The following is a 27,243-nucleotide window of genomic DNA, read 5'->3' on the forward strand; positions in this document are numbered from 1 at the left end:
TTTAATGAAAAATGTAGAAAGATACCTTTATATATTTTTTTCATATTTTTATTTTATATTTGAAAAAAAAAATAAAGATGATTTTCCAAATTAGGGAGGAGACATGCAGAAGAATCCTTTTCCAATTAAGGAATATGTTGAGAATAATAATAATTTATTTATTATTTTGTCTTCTTTTCTTTCTCTTGCATTAAAATGTGATGTGACCAATAGCTGTAGTGGGTCCACTGAAATCGAGGTGCCTACCTCACCTAGGATGCATAGGCATCAGATTCACCAGAGACAAATGATTCAAACCTATGGTCCATGATTGGCCGCGTGACCCCAATTCTACGGCCACGATATCACTCCGCATAACAGCATCATCACCACGCTTTGCTGACGTTAACAAATGACCTGGACTTCAAGCCATCTCTCCACTCGGCCGGCCTTTTGACCTTCCAATCAGATCTCTTTTCCTCTATATATACATGCAAATATCTCTCCTTCTGCAATCTACAATCAAGTCGAAAACTGGTTTACAAAAATGCCTGAAACACAGATTTCCAATGGGTTCAGTGAGCCTCGCCTTGTGGTGAGAAAATTCTTGGCTAGGCCTCAGCATGAAGGAGCTGGAGCCATTGTCAGGAGAAGCATAGGAAGGTAAGAACTGAGAGATCAAAAATGGTTTCTGTTTGGAGATTGGGGAAGTTTGAGTTGTTTGGTTAAATGGGTGTTTTGATTTTTTCAGGTTTGAGCTGAAATACTTCGATCCTTTTCTTGTTTTGGATGAATTCTCAGGTGGGTTGCTCTGTTTTTCCCCGTTTTCTGAATGATATTCAGTGGCTTGTGCTTGCTTTTGTTTGTTTCTTTGATTACTGAGAGTTTTGTTTTCTTGGACTTCTGCAGTTTCTGCTCCTGCTGGGTTTCCTGATCACCCCCACAGAGGTTTGTTTTTGGCACTTTCTCTCTCAACCTTGCCTTTTTCCTGAGAAAATTTTACTCTGCATAATGAGAGACCGAAATTGGGTTGATTCTCATTCCTCTGTTTTTCTTTTGTCTTTTTCTTTTCAGGTTTTGAGACAGTTACCTACATGTTACAGGTACGTGCAGTTGGTGATTCCTTTATTTATCAGAACGTATTTCTCGGCAACCAAACAGAACAAAGAAAAAAATAATAATATTTTCCTTTTCACATGTCTCAATGAAATAATCCCCTTAGAGATGAACATGACAGTTGGCTGTATTTGGTTTTTTCATGCGGCAAGAAACTTCCTACTTTAGTTTGTTGTTGAATACTCTTCACCTAAGACTCTGTACCTCAAAATAAAATACCATTATTTAGTTTAAAAAAAATATTTATTAAACAAAGACTTCTTCAACTGTCCCAATCCATGTAATATTTTTGAAGTTTTCAAACAGTGAGCCATGCCAACTTGTCAAGTTTTTCCAGTGATGAATCCATGGAACGGGGAATACATTTGATCATAATTGAAAAAAAAATATACATTTGTTTGAATGGACAGGGAGCTGTTCAACATGAAGATTTTGAAGGGCACAAGGGGTCAATAGAGGCAGGTGATTTACAGTGGATGACCGCAGGAAGAGGGATCGTTCACTCAGAAATGCCTGCAGCCACCGGCGTCCAAAAGGGTCTGCAGTTGTGGATCAACCTTTCCTCCAAAAATAAGATGTGAGTAGAGTGCTCTTAACGTAATTTCAGAACTTTTCCCATAAGAATATTCCTCAGTGATGTAGAATTTGACCTTGATCACAGGATCGAGCCGAGGTACCAAGAAATAGAGAGTAAGAACATCGCAGAAGCTACAAAAGACGGGATCAAGGTGAGGGTCATAGCAGGGGAGGCCTTGGGGAAAAAATCACCAGTATACACAAAGACCCCCACCATGTATCTGGACTTCACTCTGAGTCCAGGAGCTCACCTGCAGCAGCCCATACCCATAAAATGGAACGCGTTTGTGTATGTCTTGGAAGGTGAAGGGGTGTTTGGGAACCCAAAAAATCTTCCCACAACAGCCCACCACCTGCTCCTTCTAGGCTCAGGTGATGGGCTGGAAGCATGGAACAAGTCCCTGAAGCCCCTCAGATTCGTTTTGGTTGGGGTGAGCCCTTGGGGGAGCCTGTGGTGCAGTTAGGCCCCTTTGTGATGAACACCCAGGAAGAGATTGACAGAACAGTTGAGGATTATGAAAACTGCATCAATGGATTTGAGAAGGCTAAATACTGGAGGTCTGAAGTTCATCGTTTCTAGTCTTATGTGATGTATTATTATTCATTAGTTGATTCTCAAAGAGGTGTGGAAAAATTGAGATCACAAATTTATTATCAACCTTTGGTTTATCACTCTGATTTATGAATGAAATGGTATTGAGCTGGAAAGCAGTTTCATAAAATAGACCAAATTTGGTCAACCAAATTGCCTGAATCCTCATTAGACTTTTATGTACCATACCCTTTTGCCCAAAAGGGGGTGTGTTTGACTTGAATTTAAATTTTAGGAATGGTTTTTTGAAATTACCCCATGTTTGACTTGAATTACCCTCTTGGAGATGTTGTATTATTTTAATATTTTTTTTAAAAGAAATCATTTTCAAGAAATATTTTTGCCAAATAAATATGAAAAGGACAAAGAGTGTGTTAGATGATGGTATTTGAGAAATAAAGCTAAGGATCATATTTTAAAAACTTCTATAGGAAGTTATAAATGTCTAATTCATAAAAATAAAAGTAAATATAAGTTCAAATAAATTATTAAAACTATTTTGCCTCTAGATGTTACTTTATATATCAGGAAACGAATTATTTTTATCCTCAAAACATTGACGCATACTTTCTACAACAAGATAATTTTGTTTTCAAATATTTCAACTTACATTTAGATATGAAGTATTTATGTTCCGAAACAATGATATATAGTTTCGGTAACAAAATTTTTTTATCTCAAAATGTTTTAGCTTATATTTGGATACAACATTATTTCATCTTAAAAGTTAATACTGTTTAGGGTACAAAACAATTTTATCTCTTTGGAAGATGAAAATAATGAAAATTATTCGTCTTTGGATGAAAGAATTTCCTCTCTAAATATAATATTTTTGTTCTCTTTTAAATGAAACTTATATAAATTGTTATGATATTCAACATTTCAAATTAAGACGCTATTATGTAAATCAAACTTTTAATAACCTAAAAATATAATAATTATAGAAATTAAGGATACATCAAAAGCTTTGTTTCATTAATGTAAACCATAGTTGAAACTAACATTGTACAAGTAATATTTGAGTATGGTTCAAAATAGAAATGAAAAACAAATAATAGTAATCCACGTCATGATGTCAACTAGATGGTAGACATGGTGATAAGGAAGATGAGTAAGATTGAGGTGGTGGTTGATAAGAAGAGTTGATTTGTTGTAACATTTCAACTCTTACAACTACTCTTACAACTTGATCGTTGTTGCAATCTTGAACTATATAACCTTATAATTCACTCTTACTACTCTTTTGTCTTTCTAACTCAATAGTTAAGGGAATGAGTGCCCTTTAATATGAAAAATTTCTATTATTTCTAAATAAAATGGAGAAAATGATGACCCATAGTTATTCTTGTAATGAAGTCATAATAAATAAAAATTAGATAAAAATAGGAATTCAAAGAATATTGAAAATTATCGTCTTTGCTCTTCAAAGATCATTGTCACTAGTGTAGATTAAAATCCCTTATAGAAGCCCTAAAAACCGAAAACCCCTTTTCAAGCCCTAGGTATTGGTCTTTATTAAGCTCCCTCCCATCTCTTTTACAAGAATTTTAAATAATTTATTTATTTATTTCTTTATTTTTGTATTTCTCTAAACCATCTCTTTCCATATTTCCTATTTGGATAGATTCTTTATAAATACCTTATTATTATTATTATTATTATTATTATATATTTTAAATAATTAAGCAATTAATTTTTTTATATAGAATATTGCTATGTTTACACTTTTTTTTTCCACATTTTCTTCCATTTATATTCACAATTTTCCCTACTATATTCTTTTCTTTTTTTTTTTTGTAATGACTTCGATTATTACAAAGCATCCATCTTTTTCTATATTTGTGACCAACCATTAATGTCATTATATGCACCACTATCCTTCAATTTGATATGCTATCTTTTCCACCATCCTTCAATAGGAGTGTAAGTTGGGTGGATTTCACAAACCAAACTCAATGTCTAAATAAGTTTGAGCAATCATTTTCAACATTTGGATTAGGCTTAGGTACTATCCTTCAATTTGGTATGCTATCTTTTCCACCATCCTTCAATAGGAGTGTAAGTTGGGTGGGTTTCATGAACCAAACTCAATGTCTGAACAAGTTTTAGCAATTATTTTCAACATTTGGATCACGGGTTAGATTATTTCAACCCAACCTCAACCCAATTTGGACAATCCAAGTCTTACTTGAACACGATTTAATATTTTGACAATATTTATAATGTATATTATTTTATATAATAATATCAATTTTTAGTTTATATTTTTAAGAAAAAATATCAAAATATGTTGTATTATATATATATTTTTTCATTTTTAGAGAGATTTATAAATTTATTTTTACATTTTTGTTGTTATCTTGATTTTTTTTTTCACCTTCCTCCCATTTAAATTTTTATTTCTTCATATTGTGATGGGTACATGTATGATATCTAATATTATCCTAGCAATAAGATAATAAAATAAAAAATAAAAATGTAATGTAGACCCATTTTTTAGACCGAGGGACTTTTTTTTAATTACTATTATTTATTTCATTTTATGGGGTATTAGCTTGGTTGTTTTTTTTTTCCACCACTTGATGACCACCCGAAGGTGAGCTGGGTATTTTCATTTCGGGGAGTGGGGGACGGTCTCTACGAGTGAGCAAGCTCCATGGGACGCATGACCAAGGACACTGCTACCGTGCCATGGTGGTGGTTACGATAAAGATATTTTCTGAACAGGGACCAGTGGAATAGAGGGTAAGCAGTAGAGCTAGTAGAGGCTTGGACAGGAAGCAAGAACAACAGGGTGAGTTGGGTGTCAGGAGAGCTAAAAAAAAAAAAACGGAGTGAGTACCAGCTATGAGGGGGTCTTAGAAGAGGAGATGAGCTAGAGTGTCATGAGAAAGGGATTCGAGAGAGAGAGAACTACAGGAAGGAAAAACTGGTTTTAAAAGGAGGAAAAACAGGATGGAGGAGTCAGGAAGAGAATAAAATAGGTATGATTTCTATTAATTGCCAATTCTTTCGTTTTCATATAGTTCCATTCTGTTTTCTGTGTATGCTGAGTTTGTTTGCATGCATTTTATGCTTGATTTTTAACCTATTTCATTGTCTCTGTTTTGGGATTCCATACGAGATGTCTTGATTTCCAGTTGAAGTTCATTTTGGCTCACTCCCCTGCATCTAAGCCCGTTGATTGAAACATGAAACATGGCTTTTACTAATTCATTTTGTTCTTATCATTTGTACTCTGTTTTGCTATTTTTCTCTGTTTTTGGAACTCGTTTGTGGTGTGCATCAAGTTCACATCTCTACCTAAGGGAGTAAAGAATTGTCGAGACAATATTTTCAGTCTGTGGGTGTAAAGGGTTATAGTATGCTCGTCAAATTGTGAGAATGCTCAAAATGGGTCATGGATATGGCTAGAAGTAGATCTCAGCTCATGAATGTTGAGAGCAGTTAAGGTTCGTTTGGGTTATAAGGCTTGAGAAGCTGAAAAAAGGGCAAAGATATTAATGGAAGAGAAGGTGGAAGAATGTCACTGGATTATTATAGCATGCTAAGAAGGCTATGAGAGCATTTGGCAGATATCTGGACGTGAGGGTAGTAATGCTTGTCATGGCTAGGTGATTTTAAGTATGTAGCTATTGGGCATGTGGATAAGGAAATCCGAATTGGGTAGCCTTTTTGGAGACTATATGAAAATTTTCAATGAACATTCTGAGTTCATTCAACGTCTGGGTGTATTTGCTGATAAGAACTCCTAGTTTTTGGTTCTCTTAATGGCATCTGAATAATCGACAAGATTGATGGGGTTCTTTTGGAGTAGAGTTGCAGTTTAAAAGTGGGGAACAGAAGCTTCATGAGGGAGATGGCATGTAACTAAGGCTATGTTTGGTTCCGGAAAAGTTGAGGGAAAATGTGAGGAAAAGAAAATACAAAGGAAAAGTAGAAGGAAAGAAAAAGTGAAGGAAAATAAAAAAATGGATTAAAAGTTGATAAATTATTTTTTTTGTTACTTCAAACTCATTTTATTTATTTTAACTCATCAATATAAAGATTAAATGATTTAAAAATACATAAGTTTTTAATTAGTTTTAATTATATTTGATTTTCTTTAATATTTTTCGTAGGACAACCAAACATGAGAAAATCATTTTCCTTAGCATTTTTTTTCTTTCCTTTGTACTTTCCGGGAACCAAACATAGCCTAAAGGAAATTGAAACATTTCTGGGCCACTCTTCTTACCCTGTCTTTTTCATTTCTAGATTTGGCAGAAAATGTTTTTCGGGGAACAATGAAGTTTGGAATAACTTTAGAGGAGAAATTGGCGAAATCATCTGTTTTTTGTACGTAAATGGGTTTGGGGCCACATGCATTGCTGTTTCAACACTTAATCTGGAAATTGTCAAAGCATCAATTGGAGACGATATTCCACCTATTTGGATGCCCCCATTTTTTACATGAGTGGTCGACTCGTGAAATAAAATGTAATCCTAGTTGGCGTGTTCATGATGGCAAAGGCCATTGATTTAGGTTTTGTACCTGTTATGTATAAAAATCTGATGCTAAATGAAGCTCTGGACTGCACCACATTGGGTGAAGATGGTTGTCGTAGGGTATGGTCTTCGAGAGACATTGTCCTATTGTCTATTTGGTGAACTGGGGGTTTATCAAGCCAGGAAAGACATGAAGAAGGTTTGCTTCTTCGCAAGACATGATGTTGTTTCTCTTAATGATGATGATGGGAATAACATAGTTAAAAAATGAAAATTATTCCTATGCCATATCCACTCTGATCAGATATTGAAAGAGAACCCAGTTTTGAACTCGTCGCAATTGAAAAACCTAACCTTATTCTCTTTTGACAGTGAAACTTCCCAATCACACCTACCCAACCTACTACCTTCACTACTCATTCCACCATTCACCCCCCATAAACCCCTTCCCATTCTTCACCACCCGATTCACCTGAAGAAACTTTAAATGACAATTCTAGTTCAGACCAATTCCAGCATATGTCTCTTCATTATGACAATGGCAATCAAAGTCATGTTCCAACAGCATGGTTAGTGTCTTTTCTGTCCTTAGAGCTATGGGTATTCTCCAAGCTAATTAGATGTTTCGGCTCCTTTGAGCAAAACCATGTCTGCTTGTGATCCTTTGAGAAGTCCGGAACTCGAATACATCGAAGATCATGATCCTTCCCTAGCTCATGTAATTCTCGTGCCTCCTATGCAAGCTAGATTTGGCTTTTGCTCGGTTTGCAGTCACAAAGCGAAAGGAAGAACTCCGGTGGAAGCAAGACATGTGGATAGTCACGACTTTGAAGAAACTGAACTGAGCAACCCAGACAAGGATCAAGACTTTGAATTTGGTGGTTCTGAAAACGAGGACATTATGGAGAAGTTTCAGCAACACACCGAAGTTCTACCCATCAACCAAGAAAGACTTGGGACATGCCTTGAGGATGGGAAAGGGTTGTCCATATTTGAAACAGATTTTGCCATTCTCATCCGACAATGTTTAGTCTTTCTCACCAAAGTTTCAGCTCCCCTCGAGAGTTTACAACTTGAGGAATGCCACCCCATTATCCAATATGGAGTTTCTAGTGAGCTGCATCGAAGGTGCCACGTCGCATGGCATGTGACCTCTTCAACTTCAGAATATTGAAAGGACCATGAATTATTTTTTTTTCCATAGTGTACATGTTCTTTCACCTAACACCAGAAAGTCAATAGCAACACCACCACTACCAGCAGTGTAGTCTCAATTGCACCACAGACCCCACTCTTGCATGGCCACCCTCTAGTGCACCACTTGTCATCTCCTTTATCTTTCATCCTCACATGTCAAAATTTAATTTTCAAATAATTTTAAAAATTCTAATTTTTTTCCAAATTAAAATATTCAAAACTCCAATTTTCAAAACTTTAATTTTCAAATAATATTTCTAATATTTTTAATGCTTGAATAATAAAATTTTTCTAGTGTTAACAATACGTTAATTTAAAAATAAATGTTGTTTTTTGTTAATAAAATTTTTAAAAGAAAGTGTAAGAAAAAAATATATATAAGAGGAAAAAAAAGGAACACAAATCGAAAAGATTCTAAAGTTAATATATTATTATTATTATATGTAATATCAAACACATTTTACTTATTTTTTTATTCATAAAATTTTAATTACCAAATATAATTGACAAAGATCACTTGTATTTGTTGTATTAATGATTTGAGTTATAAAAAAATGTGATTAATTATTAAGATTAAAAAAAATGGTAATCTTTCACATGTACAAAGATTGCAAAGAGATTAAAGAAAATGATCAAATATATACAATATGATCATATATAAATAATATGATCATAATAAAATGAAAGGAAAAAAATGATTAAATTAAAATTAAGGTATAAAATTTAGGTGGTGTTTGTTTTTTTTTTTTTTTACTTAATTTTAAATAGAACTTAAAACTAAATAATAGTTAATAGTTAATAGTATTAAGTATTAAGTTGTTTGTTTTTTTTAATATTTTATTTCTATTAAACATTAAAAAAATGTTATTTTTTTTATTTAAAAAAGAATTAATTGGTTAGAAGAGATGAAATAATCTCTATATTCGTGAGTTGAAACTCTCCTATATTTTTGTTTGAAGAGCAACTCATTTTTGTCAAAAATGGCCTTAATTATTTTAAGTATTTACATTCGTATTTTAAAAGAAATTATTATTTTTGCAATGAAAAATGAGAGCATTAAAATGAGACCAAAAACTGATGAAGGGTTAAATTTCTAAAATTTGGGTTTTAAAAGATTTTTTTTAATCAAACAACCTTTAGAAAAAACCAAATATTTTAATTTTTTTCATTCATATAAAAATTTATAATAAGTCAATGAAAAAATAGAAAAACAAACAAATTAAGTTTGAAAACAAATTGTTTTTAGTAAAAAGCTAAAAAAAACAAACACCGTGTTATTCTAGATTTTTATTTTTATTTTTTCAAATAAAAAACAATTGTAGCTCAACTTATTCCACTGAATTCTAAGAGTAAGGGATTGCTTCTTATTCAAAAATAAAAATAATTTCATACTTAATAAATTAAGGCATTAATAATAACAAATAATTTAACATTTAATAGAATTAAAATACTAATAAAAACCAAATTCTATTTAAATTACAAATTCTACAATTTTCATTAAAAAGGATATGAAACCATTTTATGTTTCCGAACGTAGGTATCTTGTATCCAAAAATTGAATTCAAATCTTTCCATTTGTTTTTTAGTTTCAGTTTTGTTCAGTTGGATGATATAACAAGTTTCTTTTGATGGAATAAAATAGTAAATATTCGACAAAAAAAACAAAACAACCCATAATAATTAGACTTTTTCTATTATCTTTTCAAATCCTTCGAATCCATTTTTGAGCAATTTTGTTAAAGGGAAAATAATATTTTATTTTATAGGAGGAAAAAAAAAAACCTTCTTTTATATATATATATATATTGTCATCTTATTTTTCTCACCCATAAAAAGGGTGTTTACTAGAAATGGTTAATATTTCAGAAAAACAGAAAAAAAAAAAAAAATCCATTTACATATTTTTTGTTGTCATAAAATAGCTAATCTTGATTCGTAACAGGGATTAGGGTGGAGTTGCAAAAACGATACGTACAAGAGGAGGTCACGTATCTAGCCACGCGTCATGACGCCATTCGGTAGACTTAGGAGAAGACTCAAGGCTCTCCATCAACCTTCACCCAGTCATCTCAGAGACAAAGGGAAAACAAAATCTAGAGAGAGAGAGTGAGCATGAACAGAAAGAAGCTCAAGATCCTGCTCTCTCTCTTCGCTTTCAACTCCATCTATCTCTACTTCTTCTCCTCCGACCACCACCTCCTCTTCATCCACCATAAACTCCTCCCGGGAAACCACAAGGCCTCCCCGGAGAACCCCAAAACTCCGCCGGGAAAACACCCTCATTTCCCTGTCACCCCCCGCGCCAAGCCATGGCCAATTCTCCCGTCTTACCTTCCGTGGTCTCTGAACCCCACCGTGGCTCTTCGTTCCTGCGAGGGCTACTTCGGGAACGGCTTCACGCGCCGAATCGACCTTCGACGTTCTTCGGTGGAAAGGGAATCGGGGATCTCCGGCGGGGGCGGGTGGTTCAGGTGCTGGCACAGCGGGACGTTGCAGAGTTCGGTGTGTGAGGGAGGGAGGGTGAGGATGACGCCGGAGAGGATTCAGATGTCGATCGGAGGGGAGAGGTTGGAGAATGTGATTGGGAGGAAGGAGGAGGAGGAGTTGCCGGAGTTTGAGGCCGGAGCCTTTGAGGTTGATGCTGGGGAACGGTTTGGTCAGAGGAAGCTTGTGGATGAAGAGTTTCTGAATCGATTTGTGCCGCAGGGTGCGATTTCACGGCATACTATGCGTGGCTTGCTTGATTCGATTCGATTGGTTGGATCCAGTGAGTTCAAGTGCGATCAGGTATTAAATTTTATTGATCAATCTGCTAATTATTGGGAATTTTCTGGTTTTAGAAGTGTTGAATTTATTACTTCTTTAAATATGGATTAAAGTTCGGTTTTTTAAATAGTATATTGGAGTAAATGTCATTTTAATGGCTTGAAATTTCCATTTTTATACTTCTGAATCTGCTTATTACTGGAAATTCCTTTGTTTTTATCTTTTCATTCTTCACGGGGCATTTCATGCATGCCGTGCCAAGGGTTTCCGAAATTCACAGTTGACTTGGCAGGCATCTGACTCCACGATGGGGGAGCTGACTTAAATTTGCGAAATCAAATAATTTCAAAATGAAAAAAAAAAAAAAGGTGGGGGGCGGAAGATGTAGATTGGTTATATCCCAAAAATTTCAGGAGGATCTGATACAATTTCATGGATGAAAAAGTTAATGAGTTATTCAAAACCGTAAATTGTTTGGTGTAGAATCTGTAACTGAGAACTGAACAAGGGTTCTGATTAGTTCACTTTTCATAGTTGATTCCCATCCCATCCTAGGTGTGGTTGCTGAAGGCACCTTCAATGAAGGTTGGAATATGGAGTCCAAACGCATGGCATATTCTCTTTCAGATTGATTGTATACCACACGATATGACAAGGGAAAATTATTCTGCAATTGGGATTCAAAGCATATTGTATGTGCAGAAGCTTTTGGGAAATTTTGGTTAAGAATCCAGAAATAAAAGGTAGAGGAAAACTGGACATAAAACTAAACCTAAATCATCACAAATGACATACATGCTATGAATGTTCCCATTGAGACCAAGGTTAAATAGTGGTTGGTTGACTGAGATTCTGTTTGATTACAGTGTTAGATTTGACTTGGAATTCCAAGTCTGGGAACTATTTTTGTGGAGTTGGGATCTTTGGAATTTTATTCTATTCCAATGCAACAAATCAATTGAATTGGATATAGGACCTCTTTCAATTCCATGATACAAGTTCATGCTACCAAAAAAAAAAAAAACCATATGTGAGTGGATCAAAACTTTTACACATTAATTCTATCCTACTCTTGATATTTTAGATTGTTTTGAATGAGTTTTTTGGTTTGCATGTAACAGTTGACACCATTTTTACTTTCACAAAGTTAAAAAAATTCCAGTAGACAACTTTATGATGGACTTTTTTTTCCTAATTATGTGCAGCCCCATGATCATTCTTGTTATAGTAATTATTTATCATTGCTAACGTGATTGCTGCTCTAATATATTTTTGCTCGATTTTTGTGTTCCTGACATTAAAGCCTCTACTTTCAGTGGATCGAGGAACCAACACTTCTAGTCACACGCTTTGAGTATGCAAACCTTTTTCACACATTTACAGATTGGTACAGTGCATATGTTGCTTCTAGAGTGACAGGCTTACCCAATCGACCTCATTTGGTTTTTATAGATGGCCACTGTAGGGTATGTATACCAAATTTCCCTTTGTTTATTTCTTTTGTAGGCTTTTGTTATCATGTTCATCAACTAAGCTGCAAAAAATGTGTTGATCAGTTTTTGATACCATAAATAACTATTCAGTCCTGCTGTGTGATTATTTCACATGTTGTTAAATAAGAAACTGAAGGACAAGGAAGCATGGGCACCTTAAGAGGTGGAAATAGAGAACATCAGGAACTTTAGGGGAAGAGGATGATGGAGATGTTGACCTATAAAGGAAAAAAATATTATGAGATTCCATCAAATGAACTTTTGAGTGAAAATCTTGTGTCATTATTACAGTTTCTATCAGTTGTTTGAGTGACTGAGAGTTCAGGCTATCCAAACAAGAGCTGATCTAAACTCTCGAGAGTGTGGTAAAAATTGTTCTTAAGTAAATACAATTATAGAAATTCAATCCCCATCAAAATTTTAGCTTTCTGAGGTACCAGAATTTCTTTTTGGCCTCTTAAAAAGACCCTTAGAAAGCTCTCATTTATTCATTGAAAGAAGCACGATGCACACATGATAGATTTAAAATTAATTTATCAAAGATATATTTTTTATCCACTGTGTTTTAAATGTCTTTTCTTTTGGCATTTGTATGAGTCCATTTATTTTTCTTAAATCTGGCTAAAATTAGGTTAATTAGAATTTCAGTAAGTGTTCATGCTTCTATTCTGCTTTGATGATTGTGATACTTCTTATCGGTATACCAACTTGTGTGTTCAATTTTGGTGCAAATGCAAAGAGTTTATTATTTCATATAAAGTTCGACACCTCATGAATGATTGGCTCCTGCCTTCATAATATGTGATGTCTAAGAACCTGTAAACCAGCAACCAATGAAAAATGCCACCCAAACATGGACTTTAGAAGTTAATTCAAGATTTCATTTTTATTTTTTTTTGTCCTTTCTTTTCCTTTCTTTTGAAGCTTAAAAAGCTGATGCACAGTAAGTTGCTGCTGTATACAATACACATTTGGAGGTCCAATTAAGTTTCCATAAGAGAGAGAGATAAAATATACCAAGCTTGGACATTCAATTATTCTGTTATTATTTTATTTGTTTATATTTTGGTGAACTTGTCCCATTCAATATATTCTGCTTGTTTTGTTGTGAAGCCATATTGAACACTAGCCAGCCCTTGTAAATACTGCTTTACCTAATCCCTCTGGCAACAATTTTCAGGCACCTTTAGAAGAAACATGGAAAGCGCTGTTTTCAAGTCTTAAATACGCTAAAAACTTTAGTGGTTCAGTTTGTTTTCGTCATGCAGTTCTCGTGCCTTTGGGATATGAGACTGCTTTATTTAAGGGGCTGTCTGAAAACATAAATTGTCATGGAGCATTTGCACATGATCTGTGGCAAAACCCTGATGACTTGAAAACTGCACGATTATCTGAGTTTGGAGAAATGATAAGAGCAGCTTTTGGGTTTCCAGTTGGAAGACACCGTGTTCTGAAGCCTGCCTCTGGTCACAATATCCTCTTTGTTAGGCGAGAAGATTATGTAGCTCACCCACGTCATGGTGGTAAGGTTGAATCAAGACTTAGCAATGAACAGGAGGTGTTTGATTCTCTAAAGAACTGGACATCTAATTATTTGGAATGCAAAATAAACCTTGTCAATGGATTATTTGCTCACATGTCAATGAAAGAGCAAGTTCGAGCCATCCAAGATGCTTCAGTCATCATTGGAGCTCATGGGGCAGGTCTAACTCACATAATATCTGCAAGACCAAAAACGGTGATCCTTGAAATTATTAGCAGCCAATACAGGCGCCCGCATTTTGCATTGATTTCCCAGTGGAAAGGCTTGGAGTATCATGCCATTAATCTTGATGGATCATATGCTGATCCTAGAGTGGTTATTGATCAGCTTAACAGCATAGTGAAAAGCCTTGGATGCTGAAAATTTTATGGTTTCTTCGGGAAATAGATTCATCCCTCTTTGCTGGGAAGTACAAGGACAAAGAGAAGTCCACCCCATGTTTTGTATCTCAGTTTTTGAAGTCTATTGTTTGGCGTGCCATATTCTCTTTTTGTACAGTTTTGGCTTTTCCCACTGCTGCCATTCTGCATTGTTCAAATGGATATTTCATTGAAGAAAAGAAACTATAGTTTCTTTAATGGGGATTTTTATCATTCCAAGGGTTTGCTCCAATTGATGATCCATTGAAGACGGGTTGCCAAAACATAGGGGCCTTGACTGCTCTTTTTGCAGCACATATCTAGCAATTCAGTGGAAGATTTTCAGGGAAAGGTGGATAGAATAATTACTTCGGGTGTGGTATGTTATCTTGACACCCTTCGTATTGTCATTTCAATTATTTGGTGTCCATAGGGAGAATGCCTGATATGCTGTCTTTGCACCTTTCATATTGTTCATTTCAAGTATTTAGTGTCTCTAGGAGGGGGATGTAGGCTACCTTTTGATTTTGCTTGGAAGCCAATTCTTTATTTATTTACACAACCACCTTCTTGTACAATAGACTGATTCACCAGTTGATTTCAATTTGGTGGGATTCTATTCAATACAGATCAGAGAGACTTCTTGTAAATTCTTTTAAATCACAGTGAAAAATGCTCAAATTTGACTCAGCAAAGCCTTATCCCAACTGAAGCTTTAACATTGTTTTCTTCCTTTTCCTCCTGCCTGAGCTGATTCATGGAAAGAATTTAAATCCAGTTGCAAGATTGGGAAATGGAAGTGGGAAATTTGGCAACTCTGGCCAAGAAATATATCTGGCACATGAAATGGCTAAACAATCTGTAATCTAAGAGTCAAAAAATGGAAATGTGATGTTGGATTAAAAGAAGCATAAACATGATTAGAAATTTTGGCATAACAAATAGAAAGTATTAAAATGGTTATGTGGGAAATCAAACTGGAAATTTTTAAGGAAAGAATTTAAAAATCATAAGAAATAATGTTTGTAAACCATCATAGGAATATCAAAAGAGAATGAGAACTATGGGAGATATTTCCACATTGATTATCTTAGGACTTTCCAGAGTGTTTCTTATGTTTTGGCATTTACCTGTTTCCAAATGTTGTCCTGAAATTTCGCAGATGTTTCCAATTTTGATGCTTCCCTGAAATTTCCAGTTATACTCTTGAAGCCTTAGAAATTCCACTACTCCTTGAGAAAATGCATCCTACCAAGACTAGGATTAATAGTAACTAGGTTTGCAACTTTGGGTTAAGTTAGCACCCATTGAAGATGGGAAACTTTGCATGGTACCTGCATGGGGCTTATAGTTAGTGATGGTATTTTCCTTCTTTTTCTTGCTGGCTGGCGATGGGTGGAATCTTGTGATTAATTCTGATGAAATGACAGTCTTCTATGGGTTAAATATTGTTTGTCAATGTTTGGTGAAATAGCCTCTGTCTTGACCCCTGGTAGCTCTTTTTAATGGACTCATTCTGGAATTATATCAAATGCTACACACTTCCTGCAGAAGACTGCTGGGAGCAAGCCCAAATTCTGGCACTGAAGCTGTGAGACGTGGCACTTCCTTAGAGACCATACATGGGCATTGCTAATGTTGATCTCTAAATGTGATCAGATCACGAGTCAACACCCATTTACCCTGAAGATTCCTCTCATTCTTTCCCAGTCTCTATAACTTGAATAAGTAACTGCTTCCATCCACCCTCCACACCTCATCCAGGTTATCAACATGGGATTTATGGGGCTATCCACACCACTGCAGTGCAGTCCTCCCATCATCCTCCATTTTTGCCTCTTCTCTCATCTCATGCCAAATCCCTGACACCATTTGAAAGTGAATTGCAGGCTTGAGTAAAACTGAGGACTTCCTCGATTTTGAAACATCTGAGCTTCTGGAATGCTGGGAAGAAGCTCCATTGGGTTCCAAGCTCTGACAAACAGATGAAGGGGTTGGTTACAAGGGCAGAGGATAACAAAAATGGGGGTGGAAACTGGAAATGGCATGTTATTTTAAAATCTGGACGGGTAGTTTTTTACACAGCACCATTGAAAGTTGGCACCAAGGAAAAAAGGATTCATAAGGTGACATAAAGAAGGCAGCTGGCAATGATTGTTTTATTTCTCAACTGTCTTTTTGTTATATTTTTAATATTTGTTTTAAATTTTTCCAAATGGTCAGTAGCTGAACTGGAATCATAATCATAATATTTTATGGAAAGGATATTTATAGAGATGGGCAAAGATAAAGTTTATTTTGTTGACACAAATAGAAAACTAATACAGTAATGCTTGATCTGCTCATGCATTGTTCCTAATTTTCTAATCCACAAGGAATGGGTTTCCATGATGTGGCCAATAAAATATGACACCTGGCTAAAAAGTCTCATTTTCTTACCTGGCCTATGTCCCAAATATTTCCTTTTTTAGATCTTTTTCCTTTTTAAAAAGAATCATGGCTAAATTTATTTATATCTAAATTTTTGGTTGTAGAAAATGCTTGCTAAAAGAAAAAGAAAAAAAAGTAACGGAATCAAAGGCAAATAAAGCAACTTAATTATAAGACAAATATGTCTTTTTCCACATGTAAGTGCATGACAAGTTCAGAGTTTGTTTTTATTTCTTTTTTCATCTTTTGGTTTTTTTGAGATATATGCCAAATCTTACCCCATATATATATATAGATAAAACCTAATCACATATGCAAGTGGTTTACATCCACAATTTATCCTTATTAAATGTTTTTTCCTAATTAATTAATTTATTTATTTATAATAAATATACTATATAAATTTTCTTTAATTTAAGAAGTGATTACAGGCATTAAGGCTATGTTTGATTCCAGAAAATTTAAAGGAAAATGTAAGAGAAATAAAATACAAAGGAAAAGTAAAAAGAAAGAAAAATAATAAAATAAATTAAAATTTGATAAATTATTTTTTTTGTTACTTCAAATTCATTTTATTTATTTTAACTTATCAATATAAAGATTAAATAATTTAAAAATATATAAGTTTTTAATTAATTTTAATTATATTTGATTTTTTTTTATATTTTTCATAAGTTAATCAAACATGAAAATTTTATTTTCTTTTGCATTTTTTTTCCTTAGTATTTTTTGAGAACTAAACATAACCTAAAGTTTAATACGATTTATTCATACAACTTGAATCCGACACATTTATTTATAGGTTTGAGTTAGGTATAATCGTATTTAGATTAAATTTAGATTAATTATTATTTGTAATTGGATTAATACGGTTTGAACCCGAGTTTATATTTTTAAGATGATTATTATACCATGTTTATTGAAGAGTACGAGTTTTGAGATGTGAAACCCTTTTCCCTATATGTATATATATTGAAACATAAAGAGTTTTCTTGTGAAGTTGGCAAGTGCTGGCTTGAAAGATACAAAGGCGTATTTAAAAATACTCGCGGGAAAGCGCATTATTCACTCCCTGCGCTAAAACGACGTCATTCTGATGGGATCCCACTCACTTCGCACAATAAAACGACGTCATTTTTGGTCCCAGAAAAAAAAGAAAAGGCAGGCAAATATCGAACCAGCTACGTGTATATGGCAACGTTACTAGTCCCTCGATTTTCCCGAGAAACAAACAGCTCTCCAAACATCATATCCCATACCCTTACAGAGAAAAGGCCACACAAGCAAACACAGATAGAGAATTGTGAGAGTTTTCCCGGAAAATCCTGCTCTTCGTCCCAGGACTGCCCAACAGCACAATGAAAGCACTCTTCAAGACCAAGCCTCGAACTCCGGCATACCTCGTCCGCCAAACTCGCGACCTTCTGATATACCTCAGCGGCTGCAGCGACCGTGACACCAAGCGCGAACTGAAGGTTCGGTCTAATTTATGGCTTGTGTGAAGTTCGATCTTGGTTTGAGACTGAACTAATGTTGAATGATGTGTTTTTTAGCACATTTCTATGGTTAAATTCGTCTGATTCATTTGGAAAAGGATAAGCTTGGAAATGATTTTGATAATTGTACTAGAGTTCATGAGTTTCTTCTCACATTTCCTTCGGTTCTTGAGAAAAAAAGAAAATTTTGAATCTTATAAGATGTACCTAGGGTGGCAAATTGATCAAACTTGGTGTCATTGAAACAAGATCTGAGTTTGATCAAGCTCCACTCGGAATGGCCACTGATTAAGTTTTTTGGTTACGTGATCGGTTGAGTTGGGCTTGATTGAGTTATGCAAGCATAAGAGTTGGATGCTATTGTAATTGAATCTCATAAATTGGATTCAGATGTGGAAAGTTGGATCTTAGTAGTCTTGTGACCAATTTCTTGATGGGGTCAAAATTGGATCATGATCCAACTGGTTACCAGTGTTCTATAACAGATTGTAGTTCAAGGAAGAGAAGTTTTTACTTGTGTTTTTGTGGTTCAAGGGAGCATAAGACTATGTTTGGGATCTGTTCTCAAGAACAATTTTTTATCACTGGTTACCAAAACATGTTTTTGAGAATTGTTATGAAAATATGATATTTCTCTGATAACATGTTTAATTATTTTCAGATGCTTTTTCTTGTTTTTTTAATACAATTTTAAAAAAATATGGAGAATGATTGAAAATAAGGCATTCTAAATAAAAGTTACTTTTAAGAAATATGTGAAAACACAAAAATAAGATGAGAATATTCATGGTTCTTAAACAGACTTTAGTTCTAGAAAACATTATAAAACTATTTTTGATAACTATTCTCAAAAACTATTTCCGAAAATGTTCCCAAACAGGTTCTAAACTTTTGGTCTTTTTCTGGATGTAAAATAGTGGTGGATGAAGTAGATGTTGGGTAATTGTTCTTTATCTTTCATATTTCTAATTTTAACCAAGTAGTAAGATTGTAGGGATAATAGCTCACTTTATGCTCTGTGGGCTGTGGCAAGATGATTATAGTTCTGATAGATATAAAGTGTATATTTTGCTTTTGGCATGAACCTGGAATTTTATTTTTATCACCCTTTTTTAAGTTGACAATTTCCCGTGTATTTATGTATTGACATGTAAGAAGCAATCCAACCTCATGAATTGTTTATCCACTCTGTGCTGCATATTTTCAGTTAGTTTTTGTTTTGTTCTGTTGTAATTGATGTGAAAACTTGTTTTCAGATGGCAGAATTGAGTAAGCTCATCTGGGAGTTGAAGTTGATTCTCTATGGTAGTGGTGAAAATGAACCTATTGCTGAAGCTTGTGCAGAATTGACCCAGGAGTTTTTCAAAGAGAACACACTTCGTCTCCTCATTATCTTTCTTCGAAAAATGAACTTGGAGGTGAGGATGCTAAACATTAATATCTTGTATATTAATCATGTTGCATGATAAACTTGAATTAGTTTCATATTTATTTTTGTGGTTTTTCTTCATGTATAAATGCATAATATGCAGATATTGGATTGCTCATCCTTTTACCACATTCTGTACTTTTATTTTCCTGGTTTGCTAATAATGAAGAAGCAAAATTTTAATAGGCTCGTAGGGATGCCACCCAAGTGGTTGCAAATTTGCAGAGGCAACAGGTTAAATCACGACTCATTGCTTCTGATTACTTGGAAGCAAACTTAGATCTTATGGAGCTTTTGATATCAGGGTAAGCAATTGGCTCTGGAGGTCTAGAAATGCTGGCTTTACCAAATTATATTGAGAATATAAATTGTTTTTTTTTTTTTTTTTTTTCTTGTCTTCACAAGTTAGAATGCGAATCTGTACGAAAGCATCTGCATTACAGACAGAATTATGAAAGATGTCCAATTTTTTTTAATGTCATTTACTGCTTATCCAACTCCATTGAAACTATTTCACATTATACCACTAATCCTTGAATGGTTTGTGAAGGGCTTCCACTCATTTTGGAAATCTCTAAAATTAAAGCGGGTAGTGGGGATGATATTCTGGTTTGGTTAAATTTGGGCTTGGCTAAGCCTGAACTGTACTCACCAAACTATTTCTAGCAAGAAAATTTCTAGAAAACAGACACACTACAGAAGAAAACAAAACATGAAATAGATTTTGGAACATTATAGTATTTAAACATACCTGGTATTAATAACCGGATTGGATTGGCTGAATTAGGTCCCAAAACCTTGGTTAGGCCTGACTTTTCCCTCCCTGTCCAGGATCAAGAATCTGCTTTTGAACTAGCGTCATTGGAGAATATTTAGACATTCTATTTATCAATCTTCAGCTTATTACTTGTAAAATATATTGCTTATCATGGAATTCCTTTAGGTATGAGGATCTGGACATTGCTTTACATTATGGTGGAATGTTGAAAGAGTGCATACGCCATCAGAGCATTGCAAGGTAAATGATATGAAAAAGGTTGATTAGTAAATTGGGTTTCTTTTTTTCTTTTTTTGGGACATTGGTTCAAACTACTGTAATCCTTTTTAATCAGAAGGTGAAAATGTGTTTTGTATTTCTACCCTTTTTTTTATTAAGAAATATATATATTGAGGTAGAGTACTTTAAGCTGAATTCAATGGTTTAAACACCTTTTTTTTCCTCTTTATATGTAGCAACAGGGGGCGAAGATGTCTATGTTATTTGTCAGTCTTCAATATTTTTCCAAATCCTTGTGTACAGTACTTGTATCCAACAACTAATAGTTATTTAGAATCTGGAAAAAAAAAAAAAAAAAAAAGCCATTACGTAGTGCTGGTCCCACTAGCAGTGTCCTTTTGCATTTGTGCTTGATAGCCTGAAACATTCACCATTAATATGAGGCAATGGCCTCTTATTCCTGACCTAGTTGAGTAAAAGTCTAGTTTTTTTCATACTTTTTTGTGATTCCTTAATTGGGTATTCTAGTGCATTTTCCTTTGAACTTTCAATTTTATTACATTGTCTTTAATTTTTCATAGGCATGTCTTGGAATCACAGCAGATGAGGAAGTTTTTTGACTATATACAAATCCCAAATTTTGATGTTGCTGCAGATGCAACTGCAACTTTTAAGGTAGGTTGTGCTTGTTACCCATTTGCTCTCTGGTGCGAAGGGCTGTTAATTACCTAGCTTAGTAGCTTTCAGTTTTGATCTAAACTCTTAAGGAGATACTAGTATAACCGAGCACAATCTGGAAAATTAATTAGTAATGATCACTGTGATGAAACAATCTAGATCAAATTGAGATTATCTGATATATAGAATGATTCCATGTTTGACAAGAATTGAGTCAATGAAAGTCAAGTAATCTGATACAACAGGGAGGTAGGATATTTAGAGAGATTGAGAATAATTTTGATCTGAGTCTTCAGTTGCAAGATGCAGGGAATAAGTTTCTTGTTGAGCACCATTTTGTTGTATCCTGGAAATTGGCAGGTTCAGGAATGAAAACAATTTTATGCAATTTGTTTTGTTTTGTCAAAGATAAAAATGATGAACATGTTTTAAAACTTGTTGTTTCTTGGACATTTTCATGTGTTAAAGTACTGCTTTTTTAAAATACGAAAAACAACATTTTTATGTTTCCTGAAAATGAACCTTCTTAAAGAACTTTTTCAATTACACTTCCATGGAATTTTCATTTTTTTGTTTTCAGAAACAGAAATTGGTTTTTCTTTTCAATAAGAAAAGTAGATGGACTCAGTAATTTGAAAGAAAGGAATATCCAAGAGGTGCACCTCTGTGGCTAAAAGTGCCCAAATGTGTAGACCTATAAAATGAAACCATGTCAAAGCGAACAAATTCAAGCTCCATAAAAATCTGTGAATCTGAGAGAGGAATGCTCATGAACCTCAAGAAAACACAAATAGATCAAAGTGAAACGCGCCTCATGAAAAACTAGAGACAACTATTGGTGACAACTCCTAGTCAAATAACAAATTCTTTGAAGTCCTCCACCCCATGAAGGTTCTGCTGGAATACGTATCAAGAGTTTCATGAAAACAATATCCACTTAGGTTATGCCAACTAGATAAAGGAAGATCTGGAAAACATGCCAAAGTTAGAGATGGAACAATGAAGCAGGAGATGAGTGGCCAACAGCTAGGATTTTTTTTCTTTACAGGCCACATAGTTCTCCAGTATTTGCCATCTTTTAGTTCTGCTTTTTATTATTGGAGACTTATTTTTTCTTATAAGTTCTGACCATGGCTTTTGTTGGCACAGGTACCATTTTATATTATCTGGGAATTTTTATTTTTTTATTTTTTTTTATCACGTATGGATGATGGTAATGAAAAATATCTGTTTTACTAAATTATTATCCAGGCTTAAAAGAAGAATTGTGGTATAGAATATTCAGGAACTCCTGCCTGTCCTAATAACAGAGAATTGTCTCATTTACATACTTGTGCACTGATCTACTTTGACCATTCATCACAGGAGCTTCTGACGAGGCACAAGTCTACAGTAGCTGAATTTCTTAAATGGAATTATGATTGGGTAAGGAGTTGTTTTCATAGATATTCAGGAGGTTTACCATGTACTCAGGCATAAGTCTGATTTTTATTTTTTATTTTTCCGTCAAATTCCAGTGCACAAATTGTCTTTCCCAATTAGTTTTTCTTTATTTGCCTTCCCTGTTTGATGGTGACATAGAAGCCTAAAACTATGTCTATGGTTCTAGTTTTTTGCAGAATATAACACAAAGCTGCTGGAATCTGAAAATTATGTCACTAGGCGTCAAGGTGTCAAGGTACAATCAAAATTTTGAGATTTCAGGGTGTTAAGAAATCAAAATATCTGAATTTACTATGTGATTCTTTTGTACTCGATCTATTTCTTATAAGGGGGTCGTCACTTTCCCTTTTCACCACTATTAGTACTCTGAGACGTCTTTTTTCTCATGCTCTTATAGTCACCAGAACTAAGAGTAGATGCATGTGTTTAGAGAACACCCTAAGAATAACAATGGCCCTGGTTATGCTGTAATTTTCATAACCATTTTATGGACAGCTTCTCTTTTTTCTTGAATTGATTTTGCTGCAGCATGAATAAAAACCTTTGTTTGTTTAGCAAATGTTTTAGGCTCTGATGGGGCTATATATCTTACTAAAAGAGATACTACAGAAATCCTTAGGCTGACAACCTCTGTAATCCTTATCAGCTGTTGGCAGAAATTTTACTTGATCGTTCAAATTGTGCTGTGATGGTGCGCTATGTCAGCTCAAAGGATAACATGAGGATTTTAATGAATCTTCTCAGGGTATGTTTAGTCTTGCATTTTCTTTCAGACAAGATTTAAATTGTCGGCTTTATTGTTAAATTCAAATGCTGGGATAGCTTATTCTGTCCTATTCCATATTAATATAGTAGTGATATGATAATAATGCACATTCACAGTGAATTCTCTGAGTTCAGGTTGAAATGATTCAACTAGGCTCTTCACATAACACTTGATGACTTGAAGGATAAAATTCAGATATCGGGCATCTCTAAATGCCCTCTAAATAAACATATTAGGCATCAATTGTTGTCTCTATGCTCCATCTGGACCGGTTATAAGCCCTCAAGTTTGTGTTCCCAGTAATCAAAAGCAACAATGGGTTAAGTTTTACTGTGTTAAGTTTATGAATTCCTTGTCTGCAGGAGCCAAGCAAGACCATCCAGATAGAAGCCTTCCATGTGTTCAAGGTGCTCAAATATTTAGCAGGTTCTTGTAATATGTCATTTTGGATGCAATGTTCACTGGTTTTTAATCTGCTTTTCTCGTCTCGCTCCGACAGCTATTTGTTGCGAACAAGAATAAGCCTGATGACATTATCAACATACTAGTGGCCAACAGAACCAAGCTTCTATTCTTTTTTAGCAACTTCAAGATTGATGGAGGTATCATAAACTTTTGCCTTGAATTAAGGCCATCTTGGCAGTTGGGGCTGAGTTTAATCCAAGTTTGTTTGATTGCAGAGAATGAGGGGTTTGAGGAAGATAAGGCTCATGTTGTAAAGGAGATCGCTGAGTTACAACCCAAATGAATGAGCTCATGTGAATTAGATGGAAACTTCAGAATTAATTACTAATTAGTTCTGAAAAACAGATGATTTCCTGCTATTTTGAGTTTCGACTCCTAATAGACATACCCCATAATTATTTTTAATTTTGTGAATATTTTTATGCCATTCCCCATACATAGTTTGTTCATTTTATATGGAAGTGACTGATATTATTTATTTTTAAATAAGATAAAAGAATATATATATATATATATGAGATGAATATGGCAAGTTTTTGTTTATTTTAAAAATAAAAATAAAAATATTTTTACAATTTTCAGTGACTTTTTGTAAGTAATCCACCTGGATAAAAATATTTTTAAAAATATAATTAAGTTTTTAAAATTTTTAATACCCACAAATTAATAATATAAGTATCTAAGAAATATCGCTAAAAGGAAAAAATAGTTATAATAGAGTGGGTTGGAGGACGTTTCTATTTGAAGTATTTATTTTTCCAACAATTGTTTTTAAAAAAATATACAATAAAGTTTTTTTTTCTTTCAAAAAATACTACAAACAATTTTTTATCACTATAAATAATTTTTCAGATTTTTGAAAACACTTTCTAAATTTTTACCAACATCTAATTTTGCTTTAAAAACACTTTTTAGGTAGAAAATTTAAATAATAATAATAATAATAATAATAATAATAATAAAACAACAAAAAAAAACCGCTTCGTGGATCACTGGAAACGGACTCTTGTGGGGGAAAAGGGGGTGTATGTATTTAACATCATCACCTATTTGAAAGTCACTTGAAACACGCCATCTAATATTCTCAAGAAGAACCCTAGCCATTTACCACCCCGACAATTCAGTCTGGCGCTCAGACACCCGCGAATCCGTTCCTTTGAACCCAAAAAAGAAGCGTTTAGATCTTCCACTGGGAAGGAAACAGCTGTTTGAGCGTAGAGGTAAGCTTCCTTTGCGGTTGTGTGCTGAAGTGAGCAGTGATTGAGTAATGCCCATTATGTGTTTGACGAAATACCCTTGAGATGTTGTGTTCCTTTGTGTCATTTTTTTATTATTCATATTCATCTTTTTTGTGAAGAATTTCACTAGCAGTGTTGTTGCTGGAGTTTTCTTGATACATATCTACCTAAAATCCAACACTTTTTTTTTGGTTCTTGGCTCTAGGCAGTTGAAATGTTGTCAGTGTGCACTTATGAAGTTATATTTATTAGTCTTCCAGGGGAGATCATATCGGATCTTTGTTTCTGAAGAAGGGAATCAAATGGGTCAAATAGGAAGAAAATCACTGTGTCCCTCTGCAACTACTATTTCAACGCTATCCATGTGGTGCCCAGTTGAGTTTGATGCATGAAACATGTTTTCTACTTCTAAAATTATAAGTAGAAGATGTGGAAGGAGTGAATTTGATCAAAAACAGAAAGAAAACTAGCTCTTAGAAGGAAACAGAAGCATGAAAAGGGGATATAATCCTTAGTTTTTGTTAACCTCAGAAACAAAGCTTTTCTGGGAGTATTGATTTTTGTTGTAAGTTTGATGAGGATGCTTCAAATTCTGGGCATTGATGGAACTGATATGAATGGTTCTAGCTTCTTCTAATGTGCTCCTGTGTCCAATGCTTTTTGTGACAGTTGCTCCAATCAAATCAACTCATCAAGTGTGCGACTAGCTGATCTAAGGATGATGCCTCTTTCCTCTTCACCCAAGATGAGGGCACTGACCATAGGAAGTTTCATATTGGGTATCACCCTATATGGTGTTGGTTTGTATTACGCATTTGTCAACATTGATACTCAACAAGAACTAACCAATCCTCGAAAGGAAGCTGTCAAAGAATGGCTGAGAAAGAGAAAGACAAAGGATGAATGACAGAAGCATGCTTTCCATCTAGGTACAAACTCATACAATTGTTTAGGAATTAGTAAGAAATTGTTCTTGTCTCAGTTTCAAAGTTAAGAAATTATGAAGGGTTTCAAAATATGTCATTTGGGTCTTCATGACTTCTATCTCCTGCCATGAAAAGATTTTGAAGAACTTTTTGGAATTTCAGGGGAACTAATGCATTTGCACATGTGGAGCTTGCAATATTTGGGTAGGATTTGTGCTAAGTATGGAGCTTGACCTGCATGATGTATTTAGTGTCAAGGCATATGAGCACTGGCAGAGCCACCATATGCTCAGAGGAGGAAGTGCCCCCCACACCTCCCCCCATAGTTTGAGTTGTGTTGCAAAAAGGGCTTAACCTCCAAGCCAAGTTTGCATCTTGATAACACATCCCCGCCTCCGGGCCCAAAAAAAATTTGTGCCTTACATTTCTGGCTCTGCCACTGCATATGAGAAGTTCTAATGTAAAATTATAGCTCTTGCTGAAAGGATAAAAAGGAAAGGTCACCAGAAACACTTATCCCTGCTTAATATAATGCATATAGCGGTTATAGTTTTAAAATTACTGATTATAACTTAAATAAAACATATTTGTAGTTGTTGAAGACGGTATTCTGCCTAGTTTTCTGCCATTCTGTAGGATAAAAACTTGTTTGATTGTGTTGGTGTTTGGTCAGATCACTTGGAGATATGGCAAAGGTAGCACTTGCAATGTGGCAAAGAAGCAATGCTTTAGACATTCAGCTGAGAAGTTAGCTGTTTGTTCTCATGTAATCTTCCTCAAGTAAGAATCATGTGTAATAACTAATAACCCGGAAGGAAGGCATGATTCTTATAATATGGTAGTGCTAGTTTTCCTTGGGATTTTCCCTGGTGTTGTTTACAGTTTGCTTGAAGGGTGTTGTGACCGATTAGAGATGAAAGATAAATTAGTGTTCAAGCAGAAGGCCTGCAACTTTTTGGTTCCCAGATATGAGTCCTACACTGGACTGGACTTGAAGCCTATTTCCAGTTAGTTATGACTAGTGAAACAAAAGGGTGGATATTCTTAAGATGGCTAATTGCTTAATAGATTGAATTAAATGTATTTAATTTGAAATATAATTAAAGGTTTATTAATAATTTCTCTTTTTTAAAAAAAATAATATAAAAAAAAAATTGTCTCTCCACCTTGGGAAATTAATTTATCAATATTTAAATATTTTTAATAAGAGTGACCATTTTTTAATGAGTAATTTTTTTTAATAGATGGAAATTATTTTTCTGGTTA

The 27,243-nt window shown here is 34.3% G+C and overlaps 3 protein-coding genes and 1 long non-coding RNA gene across 8 annotated transcripts; all 4 read left to right on the forward strand.

Annotated features, from left to right (window-relative positions):
- The first annotated feature begins 475 nt into the window (after window positions 1–475).
- LOC117908545 (pirin-like protein) lies at window positions 476–2,393 on the forward strand. The gene is given in 7 exon segments (XM_034822181.1): window positions 476–642; window positions 731–780; window positions 889–927; window positions 1,054–1,082; window positions 1,506–1,672; window positions 1,757–2,097; window positions 2,100–2,393. Coding segments are annotated over 7 exon segments (894 nt in total). The 5' UTR covers window positions 476–526; the 3' UTR covers window positions 2,252–2,393.
- A 7,608-nt stretch (window positions 2,394–10,001) lies between these two features.
- Window positions 10,002–16,405, forward strand: LOC117909098 (beta-1,2-xylosyltransferase). Of its 4 annotated transcripts, none has more exons than XR_004650304.1 (4): window positions 10,003–10,735; window positions 12,031–12,180; window positions 13,388–14,488; window positions 15,661–16,405. XR_004650304.1 is itself a non-coding variant. In XM_034822999.1 (3 exons), the coding sequence occupies exons 1-3, from the start codon at window positions 10,061–10,063 to the stop codon at window positions 14,108–14,110; spliced, it is 1,548 nt and encodes a 515-aa protein (XP_034678890.1). In that variant the 5' UTR covers window positions 10,003–10,060; the 3' UTR covers window positions 14,111–14,799. The 4 variants fall into 4 exon arrangements, 2 of the variants coding, with proteins under 2 accessions (XP_034678891.1, XP_034678890.1); XR_004650305.1 differs by having other exon boundaries at window positions 13,388–14,483; XM_034822999.1 differs by lacking the exon at window positions 15,661–16,405 and having other exon boundaries at window positions 13,388–14,799.
- Window positions 16,406–17,559: 1,154 nt separating this feature from the next.
- LOC117908732 (putative MO25-like protein At5g47540) lies at window positions 17,560–24,218 on the forward strand. Its single transcript, XM_034822424.1, has 11 exons — window positions 17,560–18,014; window positions 19,292–19,453; window positions 19,651–19,769; window positions 20,408–20,482; window positions 21,043–21,136; window positions 22,505–22,564; window positions 22,749–22,817; window positions 23,229–23,327; window positions 23,711–23,755; window positions 23,848–23,950; window positions 24,029–24,218. The coding sequence occupies exons 1-11, from the start codon at window positions 17,898–17,900 to the stop codon at window positions 24,094–24,096; spliced, it is 1,011 nt and encodes a 336-aa protein (XP_034678315.1). The 5' UTR covers window positions 17,560–17,897; the 3' UTR covers window positions 24,097–24,218.
- Window positions 24,219–24,870: 652 nt separating this feature from the next.
- Window positions 24,871–26,840, forward strand: LOC117909600. 2 transcript variants are annotated; one of them, XR_004650409.1, is made up of 3 exons: window positions 24,871–25,033; window positions 25,721–25,980; window positions 26,651–26,840. It is a non-coding gene; the product is annotated as an uncharacterized LOC117909600 (long non-coding RNA). The 2 variants fall into 2 exon arrangements; XR_004650408.1 differs by lacking the exon at window positions 26,651–26,840 and adding an exon at window positions 26,140–26,585.
- Window positions 26,841–27,243: the final 403 nt, after the last annotated feature.

Source organism: Vitis riparia, chromosome 19 (genome assembly GCF_004353265.1).
Source record: "Vitis riparia cultivar Riparia Gloire de Montpellier isolate 1030 chromosome 19, EGFV_Vit.rip_1.0, whole genome shotgun sequence".
NCBI classification, from domain to species: domain Eukaryota; kingdom Viridiplantae; phylum Streptophyta; class Magnoliopsida; order Vitales; family Vitaceae; genus Vitis; species Vitis riparia.

What these genes read in the sequence shown, in the direction of transcription:
- LOC117908732 (XM_034822424.1), top strand. Translation starts at nt 17,898, where the DNA reads ATGAAAGCACTCTTCAAGACCAAGCCTCGAACTCCGGCATACCTCGTC. An exon ending in ACACCAAGCGCGAACTGAAG is followed by an intron (nt 18,015 to 19,291) that starts GTTCGGTCTAAT and finishes ACTTGTTTTCAG; the next exon opens with ATGGCAGAATTGAGTAAGCT. An exon ending in ATGCAACTGCAACTTTTAAG is followed by an intron (nt 21,137 to 22,504) that starts GTAGGTTGTGCT and finishes CATTCATCACAG; the next exon opens with GAGCTTCTGACGAGGCACAA.
- LOC117909098 (XM_034822999.1), top strand. Translation starts at nt 10,061, where the DNA reads ATGAACAGAAAGAAGCTCAAGATCCTGCTCTCTCTCTTCGCTTTCAAC. An exon ending in GTGAGTTCAAGTGCGATCAG is followed by an intron (nt 10,736 to 12,030) that starts GTATTAAATTTT and finishes CTCTACTTTCAG; the next exon opens with TGGATCGAGGAACCAACACT. An exon ending in TTATAGATGGCCACTGTAGG is followed by an intron (nt 12,181 to 13,387) that starts GTATGTATACCA and finishes AACAATTTTCAG; the next exon opens with GCACCTTTAGAAGAAACATG.